Source organism: Halichoerus grypus, chromosome 3, assembly GCF_964656455.1.
Source record: "Halichoerus grypus chromosome 3, mHalGry1.hap1.1, whole genome shotgun sequence".
Taxonomy (NCBI): Eukaryota; Metazoa; Chordata; class Mammalia; order Carnivora; family Phocidae; genus Halichoerus; species Halichoerus grypus.
In genome coordinates this window covers 89809523-89836375 of record NC_135714.1, presented here as the reverse complement: position 1 = coordinate 89836375, position 26853 = coordinate 89809523, and the positions used below count along the sequence as shown (strand labels likewise).

At 39.4% G+C, this 26853-nt stretch overlaps 1 protein-coding gene and 1 pseudogene across 3 annotated transcripts in view; one reads left to right on the top strand and one right to left on the bottom strand.

The window, feature by feature from the left end:
- The window catches only part of EGF (epidermal growth factor), a 98146-nt gene that overhangs the window by 22834 nt on the left and 48459 nt on the right, over positions 1–26853 (bottom strand). For all 3 annotated transcript variants that reach the window (XR_013446435.1, XM_036098040.2, XM_078069074.1), the window contains exons 8-16: positions 20948–21070; positions 19943–20068; positions 18725–18861; positions 16393–16541; positions 11895–11999; positions 10157–10380; positions 6190–6357; positions 5134–5283; positions 1673–1783 (exon numbers count right to left, since the gene is read on the bottom strand). Coding sequence is in view for 2 of the 3 variants with exons in the window: in XM_036098040.2 (XP_035953933.2) it covers positions 1673–1783; positions 5134–5283; positions 6190–6357; positions 10157–10380; positions 11895–11999; positions 16393–16541; positions 18725–18861; positions 19943–20068; positions 20948–21070 (1293 nt within the window). In the remaining variant the exon portion in view is untranslated. The remainder of the gene's footprint in view (positions 1–1672; positions 1784–5133; positions 5284–6189; positions 6358–10156; positions 10381–11894; positions 12000–16392; positions 16542–18724; positions 18862–19942; positions 20069–20947; positions 21071–26853) is intronic.
- LOC118539461 (large ribosomal subunit protein eL30 pseudogene) lies at positions 23310–23668 on the top strand (annotated as a pseudogene).

The window sequence follows — 26853 nt, the reverse complement described above, 5'->3', positions numbered from 1 at the left end:
TTAGCAACTTTTAAATGGTTTTCAATACTGCTAATATTTATTTATACTGTTTTATTCTATCATTTATTTGTCTCTACACCAGACGGTGACCTTGGAGAACAGGGCTATATTTAGCTCATCATCATATCCCTAGTGCTTAGCACAGCATTTAGAAAATTATTAAATAATCACTAAATGAGTAATATTCTTAGTGTGCTGTTTTCTAGACTTTCTCTTGACATGAATTAATTATTTGGTCATCATTTTCAAAATTTTTGGTAAACTCATTACCGTAATATATCTTAGTCTCAGTTTTCAAATCTGTAAAGTGATGGGTTGTGATAAGAATCAAATTAGAACTTATACATATATATGTATTATATATATACATTATGTGCTTTAAAAAAAATTAGAGGGGCGCCTGGGTGGCTCAGTCGGTTAAGCTTCCAACTCTTGATTTTGGTTCAGGTCATGATCTTGGAGTTGTGAGATCGAGACCCATGGTGGGCTCCGTGCTCAGCAGGGAGTCTGCTTGAGATTCTCTCTCTCTCTCTCAAGTAAAGAAAGAAATCTTAAAAAAAAAAAAAAAAAGAATCAAATTGGAGGGTAAAGTGCCTGGTAAACTCTAAAGCTCCATACAAATTATTATTACCAAAAATATCCACCTCTGTGTATTTTATTAAAAAATCATACCGATAAGTTCTTTTTTTTAGAGAGAGGGAGGGAAGAGGGGCCAAAAGAGAGAGAGAGTCTTAAGCAAGTTCCACACCCACTGGGGAGCCTGATGCAGGGCTCGATCTCACAACACTAAGATCATGACCTGAGCTGCAATCAAGAGTTGGACGCTTAACCAACTGAGTCACCCAGGCACTGCTGTACGGATAAGTTCTTACAGGGAGAGGTAAGCGGTCTCCAGGGTCTTATACACAGACAAAGTAGTCTGTAGACCACAAAAGTTGGATGAGCACTTTCAGTGTATCTAAGGTCTTAATGTGGAGCCTTCAAACTTATTTTTAGCCACAGATACTTTGTTAAAATAAAATCTTAGAAATATAAATACATAAAATGTTTCAAAGTAGATCTGCACTGATTATAGGTAGAGAGCAGTGAAGAAGGGACGAGGTTTACAGAGATTCTAGGGCTGAGTGAAGCCCAGTTTGAATATAGAGTATAAAAGAACTAGGCTCCCTGAAGTTGTTAAATACTGAAAAATTATTTAGCATCTTGGTGATAAATGTGCAATATAGAAGAACACAATTCTAACATTTGCTGTTTGTAAACTCTGGAGCAGCTGAAGCAACCAACCTATATTTGCTTATCAGTTACTATCTACTTTTCACCCTAATGGAAGTATATAGCTAGATGGGCTAAATATCAAAATTACTAGGTATGGATGGGGACACACTCAAATCTGTTCTGTCTTATTTTTCACCTTTGTTTCTAAGTTAGATTTCTTCCAAAAAGTTTCAGTTCAAAGACTCTCGATGAGTAAAGTTCATGTCCAGTCTAACATGGAATCACCTTCCTCAGGCACAAGGTTCAGAAAAGAAGAAGGACCAAAGTTTGAGTCCAAAGTTTGGCTTCACTAGGTTTGTGTACACTTAGCCAAAGTTAGAGAGCTAATTCAGGATTCTAACTGGTAGGATGGAAATTGTTGGAACCAAAGCTATACTGGAGAACTCCTTATTCATACCTGATACCATGATTTCAGCCACTAGCAAATGCTGAGATTCTGTAATGTTATCTTCAAATCCTCTATTCCTGGATAAGACATCCAATGGCATTACTTGATCTGCTTCACTACCTAGTGAAGGGCAGAAGTTACAGTTACTGTACCTTTTATGATCAAGAAAGTTTGATTTAATTTATATTTATGGCTATTTCCTGGTTGTAAGTTTAGGCTTACTCTTACAGTAAGAGCATTCAGGGAAACTAGCAGTGTCCTGATGACTTAGAAATCTTGCCTGCTACACCATACCCTCCAAGCATCACTCCGCACACTTGATGGTTGAGGGTCGGGGAGCCAGAGGGCAAAAAGACAGGAAGGACTCTTTTAGGTACTGGCAAAAACAATAAGAGTAGAATACTAAAATCCTTATGGACATAATCAACTCACAGTCACAGCCCACCATCACTAAGGACAAATTAATAAGATGATCTCCCCAACCTGCCTTCCATATACACTCCTTCTCCTTTAGGCTGCTTTAATACTTATTTTAGCCTTATTTTACCTGTATTTAGAAATGTGGAAGGGCATAAACAAGCCATAATTTAACATAGGTATGGGACCTATGCAATTCCCCAGTACATGGGAAAAATGGATCCCCTAAAACACTAAGTGTGGTCTCTAAGTGTCGTCCATGGACCCCCGGGGTTCCCATTGCACAGAGTCCATAAGGTCAAAACTATTTTCGCAAAATGCAAATACATGTGACATTAGACATTATGTAAGACTGCTGGCATCTCAGCATGAATTAAGGCAATGGGACCAAGCTCAACTAAAGTCATGTTCTTCGCCGCACACATTCTCTCTCTCTCTCTCTCTCTCTCTCTCTCTCACACACACACACACACGCACACACACACACAAATCCTGTCTCACTTAAGAAGAACCATGATGAAGCGGTAAGATACTAATTTTTTAAAACCTCAACCATGGAATACTTGGCTCTTTAATATTCTATATAATTAAATGGAAAGTATATACAAAACACTCTGGGTACATTCTGAAGTTATGATGGACGTCTGATCATCTGGAGGAAAAGCACTTGCGTACTCTTCGAGTTGCAAACTGAAACTAGCCTCTTTTTTCATTGAACATAATTTTTACTTGAAAGGCTGACAAGGGATGTTATTAACACTTGGAAATTTGGCAAGCATTTTCTCAAAAATGAGGTGAGTCTGTCGTTTCAAGAAAAAGAATTGACAGTACTTATTGCCAATGATAAAAGTTCAGCTTTCAAGTGAAAAGTAGAATTCTGAAAAATTTTCTCCACTACCCTGAGCTTGATGAAAATCCCAAAACTCAAAGACCTGTCTAATGAGTTTGATGGTAACAATTAATGAATGTGACTTGTAAGTGTGTGTGACGCTTGGAAGATACGCACAACTCAGCCAATCTGTATTTTCAAATGACCAACATAATGCCACAAAATCACGCATTGGTAAAAGAGCCACTCAAAGTACAAAACAGACCACTGGATTTTAACGTAGCCGGTTACAAAAAGTTTATTGATACGGCTTCAGATTCCACACTGCAACTATGGTTTAAGAATGACCTGTACAGTTCTGCCATAGTATCAAAAGAAGATATACAAAAAAGTCATCTGAAAAGGCTATCAAATGATCAATCCTCTCTTTTCCAAATCCATGTCTATGTGAGGTCAGATTTTCTTCGTAGGCTTCAACCAAAACAACACAGCAACAGATTTAACATAGAAGCAGATATGAGAATCCAGCTGCCCTATATTAAGCCAGACATTAGGATATAAATGCAAAACAGTGCCATTATGCTCACTATATATTTTTGTTTTAGAAAATCGTTATTTTAGGGGCGCCTGGGTGGCTCAGTTGGTTAAGCGACTGCCTTCGGCTCAGGTCATGATCCTGGAGTCTCGGGATCGAGTCCCGCATCGGACTCCCTGCTCAGCAGGGAGTCTGCTTCTCCCTCTGATCCTCCCCCCTCTCATGTTCTCTCTCTCTGTCTCATTCTCTCTCTCAAATAAATAAATAAAATCTTAAAAAAAAAAAAAAAAAGACTAAAAACCTTTTAATAAAAAAAAAAAAAAAAGAAAATCGTTATTTTATTTATTTCCCTAAAAATATGTTGTGCTCATACATATTGGAATATTATTGTAAGTTTAATAGATATATTTTTTAAACTTTTAGTTTTAATTTCTAATATTATAAATATTGATAGATATAACCCACATTAGCAAAAGCTCTTTGGGGTTTTCAATTATGTTTAGGAGTGAAAAGGGGTCCTTGGGTGACACCTGGTGTCCGACTCTTGATTTTGGCTCAGGTCATGATCTCAGGGTTGTGGCCCTGAGCCCCAGTGTCAGGCTCTATGCTCAGTGGGGAGGCGCACACTCTCTCTCTCTAAGATAAATAAATAAATCTTTTAAAACAAGAGTGTAAAGGGGTCCTAAAACCAAAAATATTGAGAACTCTTTTTTCTAAAGCAACAATCAATAGAAAATTCTGAAAATCCAAAATCACCAGTTCTGGTCCATGGATAATCAACCCATTTGTTTGCTGCTAATCTATCACCTAACTTATACCATGCCTACTAGATAAACGAATTAAAAAAAAATCTTTAATAACATTAAAATTCTTTTTGGTATGAAGATATCAAGAGATGAATCCAATGACTCCTTCATTGCTTGCATACATATTCAAGGGAAGCAAATCAGCACTACTGGTTACACAACACATTTGATTTCTTCTTCCTTCCTCTTCCTCAAAGTCATATTTAGTTTTTTAAACATGGATCATAAGCCTTCTCAGGCTACATTCCCTACAGTTATTTACTATAAAGGACTTTGTTTTTCATATTAAGACCAGTTATGTAGTAGAAGGATTGTATATGACTACACTAAAATTGAGGCCATAAAATGCCTAAACAAAATGTCTCTGAACATTATCTGGGGTGGTAAAATGCTGGCATATTTTTTCCAAGTTTGGGCCACTCCACTGTAAATGGGGGGCTGGAGGACTGGAACTCAACATTTTGGATATTATCTTTTGTTTGTTAGATTTTATAACTAGAGGAGGTCAATTGAATTTAGTCTTTAATAAGGAGCCCAAACTCTGCAGAGCAGAAAAACAAACAAAACAAAAATACTTGGCATCCCTGAAAGCAGGGAAGCTTTTGGGGGGGGGCGGTGGTGCAGAGGGAGAGAGAGAATCTTTAAGCAGGCTCCACGTCCAGCACAGAGCCCGATGCAGGGCTCGATCTCACAACCCTGGGATCATGACCTGAGCTGAAACCAAGAGTCAGACGCTTAACTGACTGAGCCACCCAGGTGCCCCAAAGCAGGGAAGCTTTTAATAATACAAAATATTAAACATCAGCAAAAGCATAGAGATTGATGTAGAACTATATTCCTGAGTCAAAATAAGATACTTTAGCCATACAATTTATCATCTTACCTGCCGGTATCTGGTGACCATTCAGAGTCAGACACGTTTTCCCATCTGGGGCTTTCACAAAACCTTCACGACACAAACATTGAGCAGTTCCAAACCTTTCTTGGCAAATATGTTCACAGCCTCCATTTTGATGTAAGCAGGGCTGTGCTCCTTGGGGGGGAAAAAGGTACATTCACAGATGGGCTTGGAGATCAAAAAAGTGCCATTGATACAAGTCACAGGGTACAGCCTTTGGGGGGAGAAACTCAGTATATCTAAATGGAGCCTATATCAAGAGCTATTTCAGAAGAGTTCCTAACGGAGCCAGTTCTAAGATCAGCTCAGAATGTTATTACCTTGTATTTATTGAGTATAGCCAGGACTTTGGTCAAGAAGCTCTTTAGGCAGATGTGATCCCTATTTCCTGACTCATAATCTAGTCAAACTGACAAAGGGCAATTCAGAAGGAAGTTATTATAGGACACTGAATGATGCTCACTCACAGGCACTCTGGGGGGTGGGGGGTTTAGGGAAAGGCCCCAGTAGAGATAGAAGCTTCTACTGCAGGTGTCTAAATCGCCCCCATCCCTCATCCTCACCCTCAGTGACTTTAACCCAAGACTCCTTTTTTTTTTTTTTTTAAAGATTTTTTTATTTATTTATTTGAGAGAGAGAGAATGAGAGAGCAAGCACATGAGAGGGGGGAGGGTCAGAGGGAGAAGCAGACTCCCTGCCGAGCAGGGAGCCCGATGCGGGACTCGATCCAGGGACTCCAGGATCATGACCTGAGCCGAAGGCAGTCGCTTAACCAACTGAGCCACCCAGGCGCCCAACCCAAGACTCCTTGAAAAGGAACAATTTAAGTAGAAGCTGGTCAGGAGAAGTCAACATGAGAATGGAGAGATAAAGCCCAAATTCACTATCAGATTGTCTCAATTTAAACCCAATCCAAATCTCAGGAAATCTTAACATCTACCCAAATTAGTGAGAATTGCAATACCCCCCTCCTCCTCTCCTATCAATTAAAATAGTTACAGATGCCAGCCAAAGAAACACTGTGTGACATGTCCAGTGTACCTGGTTTTGCCAATGGATGAACTACAACCAGTGATGAAGGCTTCAGCATGCTGCCTCGGAGACGTACCCGATTTTTGCCAGTCCTCTTGTTCACCCTTATTACCGATGGCATTGTCCAATCCGAGAACCACACATGATCCTCAAACACAGCCACAGCAAATGGGTGCCCTGGAAGCAGTTTAAATCCATTACATACATCTTGTCTTTGCCATGAATATTTTTAAAAGAACAAGGCTTACAACATGCTCACACGATTCCCACACTAAAGCATTCTTTTAATAGAGCTGCTAAGCAAGATACATGCCCCTACTTTTGCCTGCAGCAAGGAGAACCCACATGATGAGGGAACCTCCTCTTAGAATGGGAACCGTGGGGTATGAGGTCCTCACACTGTCACACAGCATTTGGGGAGTGGGAGAATGTGGGCTGACTGACAGAGTATCAAGAAGGAGGGGGCCAGGGCGGCAATGTTTCTGTGTTTGGTGATTCTGTCACTATAGACTAAACTTCAGTGAGTTCTTTTACCTCTCTTTGCATTAAGTTCCTTGTCTTCTGAGTGGCAACAGTAAGTAGTAGACTAAATTCACAGGTCGTTGTAAGGATCTTTAACAATTTGAAGTAACTGAATAGTAGTCTCCTTAAATTCCCATCTCCAGCAACACATTTCCCTGCATCGGACCCCCACCTCCTTATCTCTCCTGTTATCTAGTATTAGTGCTTTGGCCTGTACTTCTGGTCTCATTCTTCCTGCCTTCTCTTGCACCTTGTTCTGTCAATCACCCCTTTCTTTTACATCTTCACTCTCTATTCTACTAGCTGCCTTCCCTTAGCTGATTAATATCCTCATCTCCCAGGCCCCTCTAGCTTCCTTTTGTCTTTTTCCTTCCCTTATTAGCCAAGCTGTTTACAAGTCATTTATTATCTACTGCCTCCATTTTCATGGCGCCTATCAACCCCTAAGTGGGCTCTTCTGACCCCACCTCCACTAACCCACCCCTCCACACCCCTGCAACTGCCCTGATAAGATATTCAAGTATTTATAGTAAGCAGGGAAATGCTGGAATACACTATCTCAAGGGGCTAGAGGCTAAAGCTAGGGAGCCCCAAATTTGGAAGCTTTAATCATGTCCAGTCACATTTCCTAGGCCAGTTTTTTTGCAAATGAGCAATGGATTTGGTGGATTAGAATGACTATCTCCCTCTTCTGGCAGCAAACTCAAATGACTTGTTCTGGTGACAATGAGTCTCCATCCATCATTATTGACCAGGGCCATTAAAATGCATTTTAGTCTCTAGACTTTTGTTCCCAGTTAAAGCCATAAATGCAGCAAGGAAATTTTTTTATATAGCTATGAGGTTTTTATTGTTGTTGTTATGGCAAAAAACATCTAACGTATCATCTTAACCTAAGCGTACATTTTAGTAGTGCTAAGTACATTCACTTTGTTGTACAGCCAATTTCCAGAACTTTTTTATCTTGCAAAACTGAAACTCTAATATCCATTAAACCACAACTTCCCGTTTCCCACCCCTTTTAGTCACTGGCAAACATCATTCTACTTTTTCTATGAATGTGACTATTCTAGATACTTCAAGTAGATAGAATCATATGGTACTTGTCTTTTGTGACTGGCTTATTTCACTCACCATAATGTCCCCAGGGTTCACCCATGTTGTAGCATGTGTCAGAATTAGCTATGTTTTCTTTTAATCTTTAAAAAAAATTATTTTTCTTGTTTTTAATATTGAGAATTAGCTATAGTTTTTCAACAAATACCTCACACTAGACATAATCTTCCTTATTTTTTTAAATAGAAGAGCCACAGTTGAATGTTAAATGAAGAATGAATTCCTCAGGGGCACCTGGGTGGCTCAGTCAGTAATGTACCCAACTCTCGATTTCAGTTCAAGCCATGATCTCAGAGTCATGATATCGAGCCCTGTGTCAGGCTCCACACTGAGCCTGAAGCCTGCTTAAAATTCTCTTTCTCCCTCTCCCTCTGCCCTCTGCCCCTCCCCCGTCCCTACCGTGCACGCAGTCTCCCCCCCCCAAAAAAAGAAAGAAATGAATGAATGAATGAATGAATGAATCCTTCAATCTTTACATTGAAAACCCAAAGTGAGCAGCTGAGAAGCCACCTCTCTATGCCAGTAGATGGCACTGTAATGATGGAAATGGTCACTTAGATCTTCTAACAAGTATCTGATAATGGTTTTTTTTAATTTAAATTCAATTAATTAACATATAATGTATTATTTGTTTCAGGGGTACAGGTCTGTGATTCATCAGTCTTATATAATACCCAGTGCTCATTACAACACATACCCTCCCCAAAGTCCATCAATAATGGCTTTTAATAGGAAGTTGTATTAGTCACAGATTACGGCAGCACAGAAATTATTCACAAAGTATCTGTTATGCGTTTTGGTTTAGCATATGGGATCTTTACATTCTGGTTAGGAATTTTCAAATCCCTTTATGCCTTCATATATCAAAGCTATAATTTTCCATTTATTTGGGTGATGTATTTTTTTAATAATATACGCCCCTACCCCCAGACTCCATGACCTCACAGGAACCATTTTTGTTTTACTCTCTACTGTATCTCCACTTCCCAAGATGATTCAATAAATATCTGTTAAGTGCATGGATGAATAAAGTCTATGATCTTACATAAGCTTATGACTTATTGTAAAGTATACCTTTAATTTTTTAAGGAATCTTAGAAGTATGTAAAATTTTCAATTATACTTATGACCTATTCAATGTATAATACGAATCTAGAAACTCATCTCCTCTAAACCAAAAAGAATGGACAAAATAAATATACAGATTATTAATCCACTTCTTCGTAAAAGAGATAGACCAGATTTTTTGCATCTTCTCAACCAGTTTCTGAATCTCTGAAGCATCTTCAATATCTCTCTGACTCTCATTTTGATATTCAATCTACTCCCAAATCCTCTAAGTTTTTCATTCACAGTGATTTTTTTTTTAATACTCTAATCCTCCATTCCACTTTGAAATGGCAATGTTCTATCTCAGGCCTTCATCGACTGTTGACTGGACAACTGCTGTAGACTCCCGACTAATTTCCTTCTCTCCAGATTTCAACCCAACCCTTATATTGCTACCTAAGTGGTTATAGTGAGGTGCCAGTCTTATCATATACATTTCCTGCTCAAGAAAATGCAATGGATCCTGGTACATTCAGTATTTCTCTCTCTCTCTTTTTTTTAAAGATTTATTTATTTATGAGAGAGGTAGTGCACACTCACGGGAGTGGGGGGAAGGACAGAGGGGAAGCAGACTTCCCACTGAGCAGGGAGCCCCACATGGGGCTCAATCTCTTTACCTGGAGATATGACCTGAGCTGAAACCAAGAGTTACACACTTAGCCAACTGAGCTACCAAGGCATCCCCAGTATTTCTCTTTTAACATTTAACATAGAATACAGCATTTTAAATATATTTATGAACATACATGACACCCAATGAAAAATCTGAAAGTAGGAAATAAAACTATCTGTATTAATCTTTGCATATGAATGGATATTCATTAATAGCTAAAGGTGACACTATCACAGTTGTACAAATGACATTGTCTAAAACAGAACAAATGACAACAACTGAATCAAGTTCTTATTCCTAAAGAGGTCTTAAAATTTTTAATATTTTCCTTCTGATTTTGGGAAATCTTGGCAAAGAGAAATGATTATATCTCACTGTGTTTTATCCAGTATTCCAATGTGAAGTTAATCTTTGTAGCTCAGAAATCCCCAAAGAAGTCTGTCAGTCTGTTTGTCTCCATCCCTCTCTCACCATAAGGCTGAGGGAAGGGGGTGTCTGGGGGTGAGTCAGTGTGTGTGTGTGTGTGTGTGTGTGTGTGTGTGTAAACACATTTTGTATTTAACACTTGTCAACACTCAGGTCAAGAGGAAGAAATCACCCATCCCAAAGCCTCACCTACATCGTTCTGGGCAAGTCTTTGGCGTTTTGAACCATCCAGATTGGCCATTTCAATCACAGACAGCTTGGCATCACACCAATACAATTTGTCAGTAAAGTAATCAATCGTTATTCCACTGGGCCAGACCAGATCAGAACTAGCTATAACCAGTCGGCCAATGCCTTGAAGGGAAGAACTTTCAATTCGTGGATTAATCCCCATATCAGTCCAGAATAATCTCCTTTAATCAAGAAAGCATACAACAAATAAAATTTGCATGAAAAAATTCTTCCATTCTTTCATCACTGAAAACGTCAGTGTAAATCACTTTAGAATAAACTGAAGTGGTACGCCAAGGAATATAGAAAGTATAGCAGTGTACATTGGACAAATAATTCTCAATAGCAAAAATTATCTTTTCTATGTAGAACATCTTGGACAGGAAATGCTGAATTAAGGCTCAGATCATTGGATAAAGAAGAAATTATTAGTTTGAAAATTTGTACTATATTACTAATTGAAAATGTGTTCAAGAGCATATTCTTAAATTAGCGTTTCATGCTGCAAAAGGCAATAAAATCTTGTTAGCCTGTCCTTCTGCTATGCATTTATAAAACTCACTATATATGTAAAATTACAACATAAAGGAAATTGAATATTTGTTATCTAGTTTTATACAATGTACTCAGTTAACTTGGTCAATTTTAAGTTCCCCATAAATCGGATGCTGAGGCACATTTTTTTGAGGTCAATATGGTTCATTATCTTTTCTACTGGTTTGTTTAGAGATGGTTACATTCTCACTTTTTTAATCATGTGGCTGGCTCCAAATCAATTACCAATTACTGCCAGTATATTATTTCCCATAGACAAGCATAAATTCCCATTATAAATAAAATGATGTTTTTAATCCTTGTTTTTTAACAACTAGGAAGGAATCCATTATTCTCCTTAATTCTCTAAACCTAAACTAATATTTGTCACCAATAAGTCACTAAATCACAACTAACAACATAGTCCTCTAATCTTTCATGATTTCTATTTCCACTTGTCTAAATCTAGGAATGACCTATCGTTCGAACTCATCTGATGTTTTTTTCTGAGTAGAATTCATAAGCCATGCAATCTAAATGCCATCCTTTGCTCAGAAAAGCAATAATGTAGATTTTTAAAGAAAATAGTTTCGTGGGCTTGCATCTAATTGGTTAATGAATTACAGCCCACTTCTTTTTTAAAAAATTAAATTGGCTTAAAAGGACAGTTATCTGAATACAAAATTTTTATGTAAGAATAGAAAGTCAAAAGACATGAAAGGATGAGGAAGTCATGCTAGCTATATCATTTCTGAAAGTTTGAACCAATCTCATGGATTTTCTTGATTTCTTTTTTTTTTTTTTAAGTCTCTGTGTGTGTGCATGTGTGTGTGCGTGTGTGTGTGTGTTTAAGATTTTATTTATTTGGCAGAGACACAGCGAAAGAGGGAACACAAGCAGGGGAAGTGGGAGAGGGAGAGGGAGAAGCAGGCTTCCCACCTAGCAGGGAGCCCGATGAGGGGCTCTATCCCAGGACCCTGGGACCATGACCCAAGCCAAAGGCAGATGCTTAACGACTGAGTCACCCCGGCGCCCTGATTTTCTTGATTTATGATTCCACTGAACACCTGAAGTCTTAAGACAAATTTTGGATACTAGTATATCAAACATGAACTGCCTCATGACCTCTATAGGAAAGTGCCTTATTTTCACAAATACTTACTTGGCCATTGGATGGACAGCAATTCCTCGTGGCTGAGAGATGTCCTCCTTAATGATTATTTCACGATGTTTTCCATTTAAATCACTCCCTTCAATGAGAGATTTCCTAAGATGTATGTAATATAGAGGAGCTTGTTATATCAACTTTGCTTCTTAAACAAACATACTCCTTTTGCCTGTTACTTACTGAAATGCAAAGATGAGCATTCTAAACTACCTCCATCACATGTGTGCACACACATACACACACTCTCAACACAAGTAAGGGACATCATACGTACACACATGCACACACATCAGGACATACACCCACGAATTCTATTATTTTAAAACAGTCTTTTAATCAGCATCCTAATATTTATCCCACACAACTAAAATACACAGTGAAAGGATAAGGTAAGAGGGGACTGTGTCAGGGGCCTGGCAGGGACAAAGCCAGAGGTGTAACCACCAACCCCTTTTCTTCACAACCTCCCAGCTCCTGCTGAACCCAGTGAAAGCCAGAGGGGAGGAGTTACCATCTTTATGGTCACAGATCACAGGAAGGAGAGAGAGCCCGCTTCGAAGGGCCACAGAGACAGCCAGCACAAGGACAACAGAGGGGAGATTTCTGTTGACTTAATTTTCTTCCATATGATTCTAAGACAAATGGGAGTACTGAAATATTATTTGCTAATCTTTACATTAAAAAAAAAATAGGGGCCCCCAGGTGGCTCAGTCGTTAAGCGTCTGCCTTTGGCTCAGGTCATGATCCCAGGGTCCTGGAATCGAGCCCCGCGTTGGGCTCCCTGCTCGGTGGGAAGCCTGCTTCTCCCTCTCCCTCTGCTGCTCCCCCTGCTTGTGTGCTCTCCCTCTCTCTCTGTCAAATAAATAAATAAATAAAATTTAAAAAAAAATAACCCTTTGGAATCTGGCAGAGGAGAAAATCCTCTTTTCCTGATTTTTCTATCTATTTGTTAAACTGACCTTTATTGTCAAATAAATATTTACTGAGCACCTACTGTGTGTCAAGGATTGGCCTAAGCATTGGAGACAATAGTAAACAAAACCCTGTCTTTGTCCTTACAGAGCTTAGAGTTCAGCAGGAGAGGGACAGGGAATCATAGTCTAGAGAATGTAAAGAATGCAAGTGGCAGACTCAGACAGATGCCTTATTCCAGCATGCCCTCACCCTGTGTACCAACCTGGGCTTCCAAGCAGCATCCAGGAGCAGGCAGGACCGCAGGCTGAAGGGATAAGAAGAACCTCCCCTCCCCACCCCATGTTGTCTGCTCAGCCTGTTTCCCTACTACAAACTAATAAGTATAATTATCTTTGATTCATTCAACCAACATCCGGAAAGGCCTATCCCTTGCTCTTGTGGGCAACGTCCGCATAAAACAGGCCTGCCCAGAAACACAAGGCAGAACTATTCTCTCCTCCCTGTTCTACTAAACACTAAGGAGGTCTCTGGGTGGTTTATTCCAGTGTACTTTCTAGCCAGTCGGTGGGGAAGGAGCTTCATCTAGTCCTCCTCATAGTTTCTATGCAGGAGACAGGCAAAGGCAAAATTGGCTGAGGGCCTGTGCTGGTCAAGGACACTGCGCAAACTACCAATTCAGGGCGCTGGATAATTGGAAGCCATTTGTACAACAGAGCCCCTTTTAAAAGATAATTCTATTCCCAGATGAAGCGATCGTCGGGAAGGTACTGCTGGGTGGAAGGTATTTTTGAACTCAATGTGTCAAATTCACTCAATCACAACTGTCACTGAGCCTGTCCCTGGGTGGGAGGGAAGGAATTCTGAGGCCACTTGCTTGTGACCAGGGGAGACAAAACTGTCAGTTCTGATCTCACTGTTACATCACCTCTAAATTCTTACTGTTTTGGCAGGAGTGAAATGATGAGAATCAAGATGGACATAAGCTCCTGACTCTGGATCTGTCTTAGGCGGGATTGCTGGAATTTACTTTCACAGCTCTCAGAGGGGTTCACCCAATAATACACCTCTATTTGATTCAGCCAGGAAGCAAATCTCTAACTCCAGTGTGGGTAATGAGAAAGCAAGGCAAGCACGGACATTTGGGTGCACACGAGTTCAAGCACGACCCTTGATCTAGTGGAGCATCTTTCTCTTTCTTTCCATGATCTAATTGGTCTCGATGCCACGGGGATGCTCCAAAACCCACCCTGTTCCCAGGGCAGGACTTGTCCAGAACCCTAGAAGAGTGATTTATACCTACTGGTAGGTATAAATCATGAGCAAACATATATTTTTGCCCTCCTGATTCATTTTTACTGGGCATTTGACTTTAAGAATCAGCATTCCTTAATGCTAAATAATAGCATTGCCAGCAGAACGATCAATTAGCTTCCCTCCTACAGTGAGATGTTAATTTGACTCTGTCTTTTCCTCAGCCAATATAAACTGTAAGCATCCACTTGGGTTCTTTTAATTGGCTAAAAGTTACCATAGAATCTAGTATCATGAGCTTGGAATCTCAGTTATTTAAATCCAATTTCTAGCTAATATCAAGGTTTTCAAGCTATAAACCTCTCATTTCCAGACAAATGAAAGGTTTTCTTTTAACAGCTGCCGTTAGAGGGAAGAGGACTTAGAAGGGCTTGTTATTACCGAAGTCAATGAACTCGGGAAGTTGAGGTCTGATTCTCCAGGACACGGAGGTGCGTGACTATCTCCTGAAGGCATTGCCTTGCAGTAGGTACCATGGGGCCATTAATCAAACACTGAAAATTAAAGGTGCCATGCAAATGTGGGAAATACGAGAAGACCTGGCGTGCTCGGAGAGGCCCGGAGTGGCTCACATGTGCTGTCCTGATCAACGTTTACCTTTCTGAGAACAGCCGCGGACAAGCTCTGTTATTATGCACAGCTGACATTTTAAAACATCCTTTTAAGTAGGTTCAACACAGAGGAGGCTGTTATGGCTGTTATGATTTTTGTCATTACTACAACTGAAATTCCAGATCTACTTCTTGCTGGCTGCTTGCCATTGGGAAAGGTATCTTACCTCTTTAATTCTCCATTTTTTCATCTTTAAATTGGGGATAAGAAAACTTAGCCTTTTGAGATTTACAGTGTCTAATGCATTTCAGTTATGTAATAAATAAATATCCAAAGAATAAAGGAATAAAGGTATGATAAGTAAACAAACAAAAATGAATGAATGAATGAAAATGGACTTACCCTGGATATAAAAGTACCATATTATTGATAACTGTAAACTGCACCGGCGGCACAAGTAGCTCATTTTTTAAACACCTTTTGTTTCCCATGGATTATCCAGACCAAAAGATTTTTCTGGGACATAGGAAACCTACCCCCAAGCATATAAACCTGTTCCCTGGGACTTCTCCTTCTGGGTTGGGACCGCTGACTTCATAGAGGTGAAATCCTAATTAATTCTATCTTCTTTTACTTCAACACAGTTGCATAGGTTGACTACCCTTACACTCTATGGCCTTAAGTTACTCTGAGAAAACATCCTAGAGCACAGCGAATTTCTAAGACTATCTTGGGTCAGCTCTCTGTACTCTGTGGTTGGCTGCCTCTCTCGGAAGCAAGGAGTGGGCTCTCAGTAGCACACATGAGAGATGCAGCCACTTCCCTCCTCCACCTTCCTCCCACCGCCACCATTCCTGGGGCTCACACAAGCCCCACACACACCAAGTGCGGCTGCCCCCCCTACAGCCCCAAGAGCAGTACGCCCAGAGGGCAGAAACATCATAGCTTCTCTCTAGTTCTGTTCTTTACCACATCAGGGCAAGTAGACCATCTCTCCAACCTCGTGAGGACTTGGTTCACAACTCCCACGTTCAGCCTTGCTCCCTCCTTCATGCTTATTCACGGGGAGACAGCATGTGCCTTCTAGTCTGTACAATGAAGGGGTTGGGCTAGTTGATTCCCGGAGCCTCTTCTAAAGCTCCCTCTGGGTGTGTACACCCTTCCGTTGGCAATTATTTATGGACCGCCTTCTTTGTACATCTCTTGTACTGACATGTAGAACAAGCTTTTGTACTGGGTTTTCCTGGGTCCATGTGCCTTAGCTCCCTGGCTAACATGTGAGCCGACTACAAAGATGGACACTCCTCATGCTCCTTTGCATCTCCCACGTTACCCAGGATATGGCCTTATCCATAACAGATGCTCAAAGGGTGCTCACTGATTGTATTCAGACAGGCTTTGCATTTCTCTGATTACCACAGCCTGAAGTGCAAAAACACATGTTACTTTCTTGGCCCTCACAATTCTCCCTTGGATACAGATCCAGTCTTGGTGAAAGGAGGACCATCCTGCTTGGTAGTGTGGAGGGAATGGAGGGAATGGAGGGAACATTAGGGGCATCTTTCCTCCAGTCCCACCCAAGCACCCAGCATTATTTTCTTGGGTTCAAAGTGGAGGACGAGGCCAGCGGTATCACCTATGTCACCATTCCCATCCCACGTGGCTTAAAAGTGAAGGAGGAAAAAAAAAAAAAAAAGTGAAGGAGGAGCCCTACCCTCTGTCCGTCCAGTAGAATTTACGGTCAATCCAATCGATGGCAAGACCTTCTGGCATATCTACTGCTTCCTCAATAAGCCTTTCTCGCTGGGAACCATCCCTATTAGCTCTCTCTATCCACTTCAGGGTTGTATGGGCGAAGTATATCTACAAAAAAGAACATAGGCATTTCTATCTGATTTGTTTTTAAAAATTAATGTGGCATATATACAAACATGGTTAGCAAATCTTCAGATCATATAGTGTAATCATTAAGAGATTGGCTTTGGAGATAGACACACCTACAACTGAATTCCACCTCCCACCTCTGCTGCTTCCCAGATGTGTGTAAACAAAGCAAGTTCCTCCATGTCTCAGACCCTCAGTGTCTTCATATATATATATATGTGCCTGTCCCTGGCATATATTTCTATTGCTACTGGGTAATTCATTAATCTTTGATAATTGGTCAATAACCAAGCCATTGTACTTGAACCCTAATGGCTTCTACTGTCTGAAAGGGAGCAATGATAAGCAGTTTAGTGGGGGCCTCAAGCTGGGCTGCGACTTCCACCGCTCAATCCACAGCGCTGCACTTCACTGCAAGTCTGGATACACAGGTTCCTCTCCTGGTTTGGGCCCTTCTTTGTTTAATTGAGTTGGCCAAGTCATTAACCTCAATTTTCTCAACTGGAAAAATGACAAAGTTAGACTAGGTATTTGCTAAAGTTTCTTTCATCTCTAACCATATTTAATTTCTTTTTAATTAATCCATCTTATTCAACAGAACATAACTTGCAGGTGCAAAGCTCCTTTTCAGTCTCCTATGCAGACTAGCAAACCGGTACAAGAATTTTGTGAGAGTGTTAAAAACTGCCGTGGGTCAGCTGATAATTTAATGATAGCGTTTGTGGAATTTTAGCTGAGTAGGTATATGTACCTAAACTTATAATCAATGATGAGAATGTTCATAAAATGGTAATTCATTAGCTAATGGGTTGTCATCTTTCTAGATAAGATAGAAAAGGTTCTATTCCATAATACAAAAATGAGTACCTCTCATATTAAAAAAACACTAAGCTAGAGCTCTTCTCAAACTCAAATGTGCACACGAATCACCTGGAAATCTTGTTAAAATGCAGGTTCTGCTTCAGGGGTCAGAGCCTGGGAGTCTGCAATACTAACAAGTTCCAGGTGAGGTTGATGCTGCCGGTCCAAGGACCACAGTTTGAAGAGCAAGAACATGAGAACTTGACCAGGGAAATGAAAAACAGCGACATGACTACAAGTTCATTCTAGGTCTCTTTATTCACCTTATACAAAATGCTGACTGTGTAGGAAAAAAACTAGTTTGGTAATAAATGAATCTTGAACTGATTTTTCCTATTAATTATTTTCTTTCTATTAATATAATTCTTCCAGGGAGTCATATAAATTCAGTTCAAGGAAAAGAAAGGAGGATTTTTTTTTGCTAGTGTTTAAGTATAAAACTTCTATTTGCAAAAAGAGTTATATTTGGCTATCAATCCATAGCAATTAAACACAGAATCAATCAGCTTCACTCTGTCTCTTTTGACCATTTACCAGACTGCTTCAAATCAGGAAAACACAAAAATACAAAGCTTAGGGACGCCTGGGTGGCTCAGTCGGTTAAGCGTCTGCCTTTGGCTCAGGTCATGATCCCAGCGTCCTGGGATCGAGCCCCGCATTGGGCTCCCTGCTCAGTGGAGAGCCTGCTTCTCCCTCTCCCTCTGCTGCTCCCCCTGCTTGTATGCTCTCCCTCTCTCTCTCTGTCAAATAAATAAATAAAATCTTTTTTAAAAAATACAAAGTTTAAAATTCTAGGAATGAATGCACTATCTAGTAATAACTAAATAATTAATTAATAACTACGTAAATTTATAACTACTGGGTGATTAAACTCCAGAAGACACCATAACATATCATTTCAAGCACATTCTAACCTAGCACAAATATAACCCACCCCAGCCTCCCACTCATTCTGCTATTGGCAAATAACTAAAAACCTATTTATGGCAGTCCTCCTGTGTGTACAGCACTGTGCTAGCCTCCCAACCTCATCTCCAAAGAGGAAACTAAATTTAAGATCCTGCTCAGTCATTCCCAATAAAATGTCTGAGTCGCAGTAAGGGCCAGGGTAGGGTTATGAGAACAGAAGCATCCTTAACATTTCCCAAAGTATGCTCCAATGTCTGTATCTACATTTTTCTGCACCTAATCATTCTGAGCTTAGCAGAGGATTGTCAAGTAGCTCAGGTCATCTGTTAGGATAAAATCCTCTACTCTGTCCTTAAACCATAGCCACATCTGCTCAAGAGACAAAACCATACCTTATTTTCCACAGGGTCGTGATCAAGGGCAAAAACCATTCCCATTTGCTGGCTGAGCAGGGTTCTATAATCTGTTCCATCAAAATGCATGTGTCGAATATCTTGAGAATTGGCAAACAGTAAAAATGGTTGTGGTCCTGTTAAATTCAAGTATGCCTCCATTTAAAATATGCCTTGGAACCCAGTAAGCACTTCTGACTTTTCCTTTTCATTGTACCCTCTTTCTGCAGTTCTTGTCTTCTCTATTTCCCACAGTGTGGTGTAGGTTAAGACAGGCAAAAAGATTTCTTCTATGAGGTGACATTCTACCAGAATTCCATTTTACTGGATTCCCCTCTGTCTAGGTGCCTGCTTTTAAAATGCAAATTACTTATAAAAAGAGCCAGCATTAAACAGCCAACACCATAGCTAGATGATGCAAGTCTTAGTGCCATAATCTCCTTGATTCACACGTATGGAAACATACTAATACTAGCAAATTATATTAATTCATGTCCAAATAAATACCCTTCTCTGACCTGAGCACTTCTGAAAGAGAGGCATGATTATCTGAGTTAATAGCAAGACCCCTGATAATTTTCAGAGCTCAGATTATGCTATATTCACTAAGGCTCTAAGATCTTAAGAGTATTGGGGTCTAAGGCAAGTTCTGCAGGCTCCTCATTATGTTATCCCAGATTATAAACATAATGAACCTAGGGAGAGATAACATCAATTCGGTATAAATCTAGGAATCCAAGGCTGGTCAAAGGACACAAGAGATAGAATGTCAGAAGATGAAAAAATTATTCAAGCATTCAACTGCTTATTAACTCTTGACATAAAAAGGACAGAATCTGTCAAAGTATTATGATGGTTACATTCACTGAAGAGATGAAAATCAAATCAATCAACAAATATTTATTAAAAGCCTCTAAACTATGAAGTCTTTTAAAACTATTCTGGTCATGATTTTCACATATATGGGAATGCCATACTTGATGTAATGGCAAATCTTTGCTGAGTGCTAATGAACTTAGAAACATTCCTCAAAAACATGGTTATTTATTTATGTGATTCTTATTTATATTTACAATGTGATTTGTTTTCTATTTCCAAAAACAAAAAATCGGACGTTCCACTCAGAAGCCAAAAGCAATTTAACTCCCCACCTTCCTAAATAAAATGTTTTCACATAATCTTTTTGCAGACACACTTTCAAACGTCCACAGCACCAACCTGATGCCACACAGCTTTTTTTGTCCAGTTGTAGATCATACCCAGGAAAGCAACCACATTCCCAGGAGACTGGGCTGAGAGGAACGCAGAGCTGGCTACAGCCCCCTTTATCAGGTGATGAACAGCCTACAAAAACAAGCACTTGCTAATGATGCCACGCCATTCAAAAATATAATAATTTTTCATCAAAATATTGAGTGAACCCAGTATATGTAGGTTTTTAAAACCATTTCCACAATCTTTTATACTGCTGCAAGCAAGGTTATTTTTCAGTGACTAGGAGCAAAATGTCACCGTATTCTATTTTCCTATAACCTCATAGCTTGAATGTTAACCCTTCACATCCCAAAAGCCCCTGTCCTCCGTTCTACAACTGAGCTTGAAGACCAAGTGCACCGACAGTGGCTGGAATAAGAAATATATTTTGATGAGTTTGACAGCTGGTCCAACTCTTGCTAGTGAGTAATATATTTTTTTCTCACATATATTTTTGGCCTTGTGATTTTCTTTTTGCTTTCTTTACTTAAAAAAAAGAGCCACACATAACTCTTATGCTAATATTAAGTTACATCCAGCCCTCTATATGCTTAAGTCTCTATGAAGATAAAAGTAGAGAGGTATTTATTAGCTGCAAGGAATAGGCTAAAAACTCTGCGTCCATCGTCTTGCTCAATGCTGGCCACAAATCCAGGAGGCAGGGCTGACTAGCTTCTACAGATGAAAAAAATGAGACTAAGGGAAGGCAAGTAACTAGTCCAAAATAACATTGCTATTAACAGGTAGTGCTACTTCAGAGCCCTTGCCCGTAACTACTACACTATGCTATCTAAAAACAAAAAAACATACAAGTAAAAACCTGATATAAATCTATATATTACTCTGTTGCACAAATATCTTGTAATGTGTGATGTTGGAAAGTCTCTTCTCCTTTATAAATAAGATCAATCTTGAGGTGTCACTCAGAAAATTAATGTTTTCAAACGAACAAAAAGTAAATTAACTTACCACTACATGTTTTTCCATCTGTCTCAAGCACTGAGCCTTCAGGACAAAAACATACGGGACCATCTGATGTCAGAACACAGTCATGGCTACATTTGGATGTATTGCTTGGACAGGAAATTAATTCTAATTAATGAAGCATAAGGTCAAGATTAGTGTTAAATCAGATTTGTGAAAATTTAGCAAAATAACTGCTAACAAAAATGCTATGCTAAAAAGAGTAAGTTAAACCAAGGATCAGACATTTATGAAATGCTGTGGTAAGGGAGATGTAAAAATAAAGAAAAATCTCAAATCTAAAAAAATTTAAGAAAGACCTCATTTTGGAAAGTGCTTCTAGCTTCCTCTAAGTTTCTTTTATGTCAAATAATATTTTCAAAGTTATTAGTCATCAAAATATTTTAAATGGAACTTAGCCAAATGATTTGCAAGTTCATCTGGAAAACTAATTGTATATGTAAAAAAAAATTAAGAACATTGTATGAGCATGGTTAGGTGTAGGAAGAGAATGAAAGGCTCTTAACAAACATCAAAATATATCATTAAGGAGCATTAACTAAATGAGTGCAGGAATAGACAGAGAGGACAATAGAACCAGAGAGAAAGCTCATTTTAGAAGACTCAAGTATGCATAAGAATGTAGTATGTGGGGGCGCCTGGGTGTCTCAGTCATTTGTTAAGCATCTGCCTTTGGCTCAGGTCATGATTCCAGGGTCCTGGGGTTGAGCCCTGCATCAGGCTCCCTGCTCTGCAGGAAGCCTGGTTCTCCCTCTCCCACTCCCCCTACTTGTGTTCCTTCTCTCGCTGTGTCTCTCTGTCAAATAAATAAATAAAGTCTTTAAAAAAAAAAAAAAAGAATGTAGTATGTGATAAAGGTTTTTTTTTTTTTAAGATTTATTTATTTATTTGAGAGAGAGAGAGGGAGCATGAGCGCGTGCATGCACAAACTGTGGGAGGGGGGAGGGGGAGAGAATCTTCAAGTAGACTCCCCGCTGAGCACGGAGCCTGATGCAATCCCAGGACCCATGAGATCATGACCTGAGCCAAAACCAAGAGTCAGATGCTTAACCGACTGAGCCACCTAGGCACCCCTGTGGTAAAGGTATTTTAAATCATTGAGCATGTAAAAGATCATCCAATATGACACATAAATAACTGAGAAATGATTTGGGGCAAAAGTTAAATCCCTACCCTACACCATACGTCAAAATAAATTCCAAGTAAATCAAAGATTAAAATATAAAATATGTGTACCATAGAGGTCTTAAAAGTTTTGACAATCAAGTGAGATTATGCATGTCATGCTTGGCACATAGTGGATTCTATAACAGATTAACATCATACACTTTAGTATATTTGCCAACAGGTAAATCACTTGGTATTAGAAGAAGGGCAAGTTCCACAGACAGGCACAAATGTAGTGGGTAATTTCCAAAAAAATTCATTACCATCTATTTTTAAATGCCTTAAATGCCATGAGCACTTATGACACTCAGACCGACCTATTCACCATCATTTCTGGAACAGGACTAGACAATATACATGGCTTTAAACATTAATTTCTACTTAGTTATGTTAGTAGATTCAATAAGAAACCTATAAGAAGGTACCTGAGTATATGATCCTAAATTGAAAATGGGCATGTCCATATAAATTCATAGTATATTTCTCTTTTTTAAAAGTGTATTCCTAGCTCTGATGCCCCAAAAGGCTAGACACAATGACTAACTTAGTAGCAGATTATGTTCTCTAAATAACTTTTCTCATTAAAAAGAAGCACTGCTCTTTAAGAAATTGCTAATGCCATGTCTAGAACATAGAATATACGAGACAAGCCTGGAAAATATGTCCTATGAGATAACAAGGCAACTACTGAAGACTACTGGGGTCTTTGAAGAGGCTCCCACTGGCCAAGGAGAAGACAATTTGCTCATCGGTAAGGATAACAACTGCGATAGGTTGAACCATATTAAAAATGTTAAAAACCCATGAGTTCATAATAATATTTAATTTTTAAAAAACACTCACCATTCATCTTTGAAAAGTGTTAAGGAACCATATAGTTTACTTATATAAATAAAGAAAGAAGAAAAAAATCCAACATTTATCCTGCATTTAATGTAAGAATTGTATCTTGAGGTAACAAAAAAGTTAATGAGAGAAAGTGCTCTTTATGAAGCACAACTAAAACTAAATAATACAACTAGATATCACCATTTGAAACCCTTGGTGAAGTAATAGACCTAGTATATTATTGTTAATGTCTGCTACAACCATTTGCTGAAAGACTATTGGACTCTTGTCACTCCCAACCATCTTAGTGTCTTCTTTTGTTTGAAAACTGTCCTGTACCTAAGGCAGGAAGATGGTGGCCTCACAGAACATGAAAAAGTTGCTGGAATAGATCAACTCTAGGCTCCAACCCATTATGAAGAGTGGAAAGTGCGTAGTGCAGTACAAGAAAACTCTGAAAATGATTAGATAAGGCAAACAAAAGTGGTCATCCTCACCAACAACTCTTGTCCGGCCTTGCAGAAATCTAAAATAGAGTACTGTGCCATGTTGGCCAAAACTGGTGTCCATCACTACAGTGGCAATAACATTAAATTAGGCACAGCATGTGGAAAATATCAGAGAGTATACACACTAGCTGTTAATGACCCAGGTGATTTTGATATCATTAGAATTATGCCCAAAGAGCTTTCATGGAAGGTGTCAGAGTAAGAAGATACTAAGCTCATCTCATCCCACGGATACACCTAGAGAACACCCACATCAGTGTAAATAACCCAGAAAACAACCTGAAGACTAGCAGAACAAACTCTCCACAGCTAGTTGTAGAGACATAGCTGGGAACAAACTGACATGGCAAGACATCCCTTGGGAGGGAGTGCCACTGCAAGCACGAAGAATGGAGAAGAGCAGACCCCACCACAGGTACCCCAAGCACAGGGAGACCCACACTGGGAAGATGAAGCTCCATTATATTTAGCTAGGAAAACCAGAGGGGCTTGGCTCAACACCAGGGCCTTTCAATACCAGTGGGCTCAGCTCTGGGAGAGCTGGAGGGCAAAAGGAAACTGAATCCCAACCCTTAAAGAGATAATACAACAAAGAGCCCCACTGAGATACAGCATAAAAGCAACAGTTAGAAAAACACCTGGAGTATACAAGAAGGAGATTTATTTACTAATCTCAGAATGTTCGCAGAAGGGGCAAGGATCTTTAGGAGACTTCTCCAAGAACAAAAGAGCTGGCTAGTGCTATTTCTCTCCCCCACTCTCTGGCCCAGATACACAGTCACCTGTGGGAACCAGTAGTGCCAATACTCTCCACCTAGCTTACTAACAACACACCCTGCCCTCACGCTCTCCTATAGACCCCTACTGCATCTAACCTGCCCTAGGCAAGAGTTCTCCAAAGTGGCTCAACAAGATTGTCATTATGCAAGCAGCCCAGTCAGGGGTCAGCACCACTCCAAAGGGATTCCTGTCCTGGGAGAGGGGAACATAAGCACACACACCAGTTTGACTACAAGTCCAGCAGTAGGCTGGGGTAGACAGCAAGTCTGAATGCAAGCCCCAGCCACCACTGAAAACCTCTCAGGAGACAACACGGGGAGAGTTTGGTGAAGCCACAGCTCTGGCAAACACCTGTTGTGACCCAACTTAAGCCCAAAGTGGCTCCAGACTGACCCATTAATAACACAGGGACCAAGGATGTCCACACCCACTATTTTATTTATGTAATACAGGAAATCTTAGCCACAGCACTTAGACAACATAAAGAAATAAAAGTATCCAAATTGGTAAGGAAGATGAAAAACTCTCACTACTTGTAGATGACATGATACTATATAGGGAAAACCCTAAAGACTCCACCAGAAAACTATTAGAACTCATAATTGAATTCAGTAAAGTCACAGGACACAAAATCAATGTACAGAAACTCTTGCATTCCTATATACTAATAATGAAGCTACAGAAAGTGAAATTAAGGGGGAAAAAATCACATTTACAAATGCACCAAAACCAATAAAATATCTGGGAATAAATTTAAACAAAGAGGTGAGGAACCTGTACTCTAAAAACTATAAAACACTGATAAAACAAATTCAAGATGACACAAAGAAATGGAAAGACATTCCATGCTCATTGATTGGAAGAACAAATATTGTTAAAATGTCTCTACTACCCAAAGCAATCTACAGATTTAATGTAATCCCTATCAAAATACCAAGAGCATTTTTCACAGAATGAAACTAAAACAAATAATCCTAACATTTGTACGGAACCACAAAAGACCGAATAGCCAAAGCAACCTTGAAAAAGAAAAACAAAATGGGAGGTATCACAATCCCAGATTTCAAGATATACTACAAGACAGTAGTAACCAAAACAGTGTGGTACTGGCACACATATAGACACATTGATCAATAGACCAGAATAGAGAGCCCAGAAATAAACCCACAACTATATCATCAACAATCTTCGACAAAGGAGTCAAGAATATACAATGGGAAAAAGACAAGTCTTTTTAACAAATGGTGTCAGGAAACTGGACAGCTACATGCAAAAGAATGAAACTGAACCACTCTCTTTCACCATCCACAAAAATAAACTCAAAATGGATTAAAGACCTAAATATGAGACTGGAAGCCTTAAAAATCCTTAAAGAGAGCCCAGGCAGTAATTTTTTCACATAAGCCACAGCAATATTTTTTCTAGATATGTCCCCTAAGGCAAGGAAAACAAAAGCAAAAACAAGCTATTGGGACTACCTCAAAAGAAAAAGTTTCTGTACAGCAAAGGAAACAATCAACAAAACAAATCAAAAAAACAAAACAACTGAATAGGAAAGATATTTGTAAATGACATATCTGATAAGGGGTTAGTATCTAAAATATATAAAGAACTGATAGAATTCAACACCCAAAAAACAAATAATCCAATTTAAAAATAGGCAGAAGACATAATCAGATATTTCTCCAAAGATGGCCAACAGATGGCCAACAGACACATGAAAAGATGCTCAACATCACTCATCATCAGGGAAATACAAATAAAAACAATGAGATATCACCTCACACCCGTCAGAATAGCACTACTGGATATTTACTCAAAAAACGCGAACTAATTTAAAGGGATACATACACCCCTGTATCTATTGCAGCATTATTTACAATAGCCAAATTATGGAAGCAGCCTAGGTGTCCATCAATAGGTAAATGGATAAAGAATTGGATGTGTGTGTGTGTGTGTGTGTGTGTGTGTGTGTGTGTGTGATGGAATATTACTCAGTCATAAAAAAGAATGAAATCTTGCCATTTGCAATGACATGGATGGGGCTAGAGAGAATAATGCTAAGAAAAATTAGTCAGAGAAAGATGAACACCATATGATTTCACTCATATGTGGAATATAAGAAACAAAACAAATGAACAAAGGAAAAAAGAGAGAGAGAGAGAAACCAAGAAACAGACTATTAACTACAGAGAACAAACTGATGGTTACCAGAGGGGAATTGGGTGGGGAGTGGGTCAAATAGGTGATGGGGATTAAAGAGTGCACTTATCACGACCAAAAAAAAAATGAACAACACAGGAACCAAATCCTTTCCACAACAAGTGAAGAGAGCCATTGCTGATAACTGGACTAAAGGCAAACATGGCTCAGTCACAACAACAGGGCACATCGAACACACACAGAAGACACCCCTAAATTGCCAGTTTCTGGTGAACAGGGGACATTGCACTACAGAGCACTACAGGACCTCTTCTTCATAAGGCCACTACTTTCAAGAGCAGGAGACATAGCTGACTTTCCTAACACACAGAAATAGATACGGGGCACCTGGGTGGCACAGTCGGTTGAGCATCCAGCTTTTGGTTTTGGCTTAGGTCATGATCT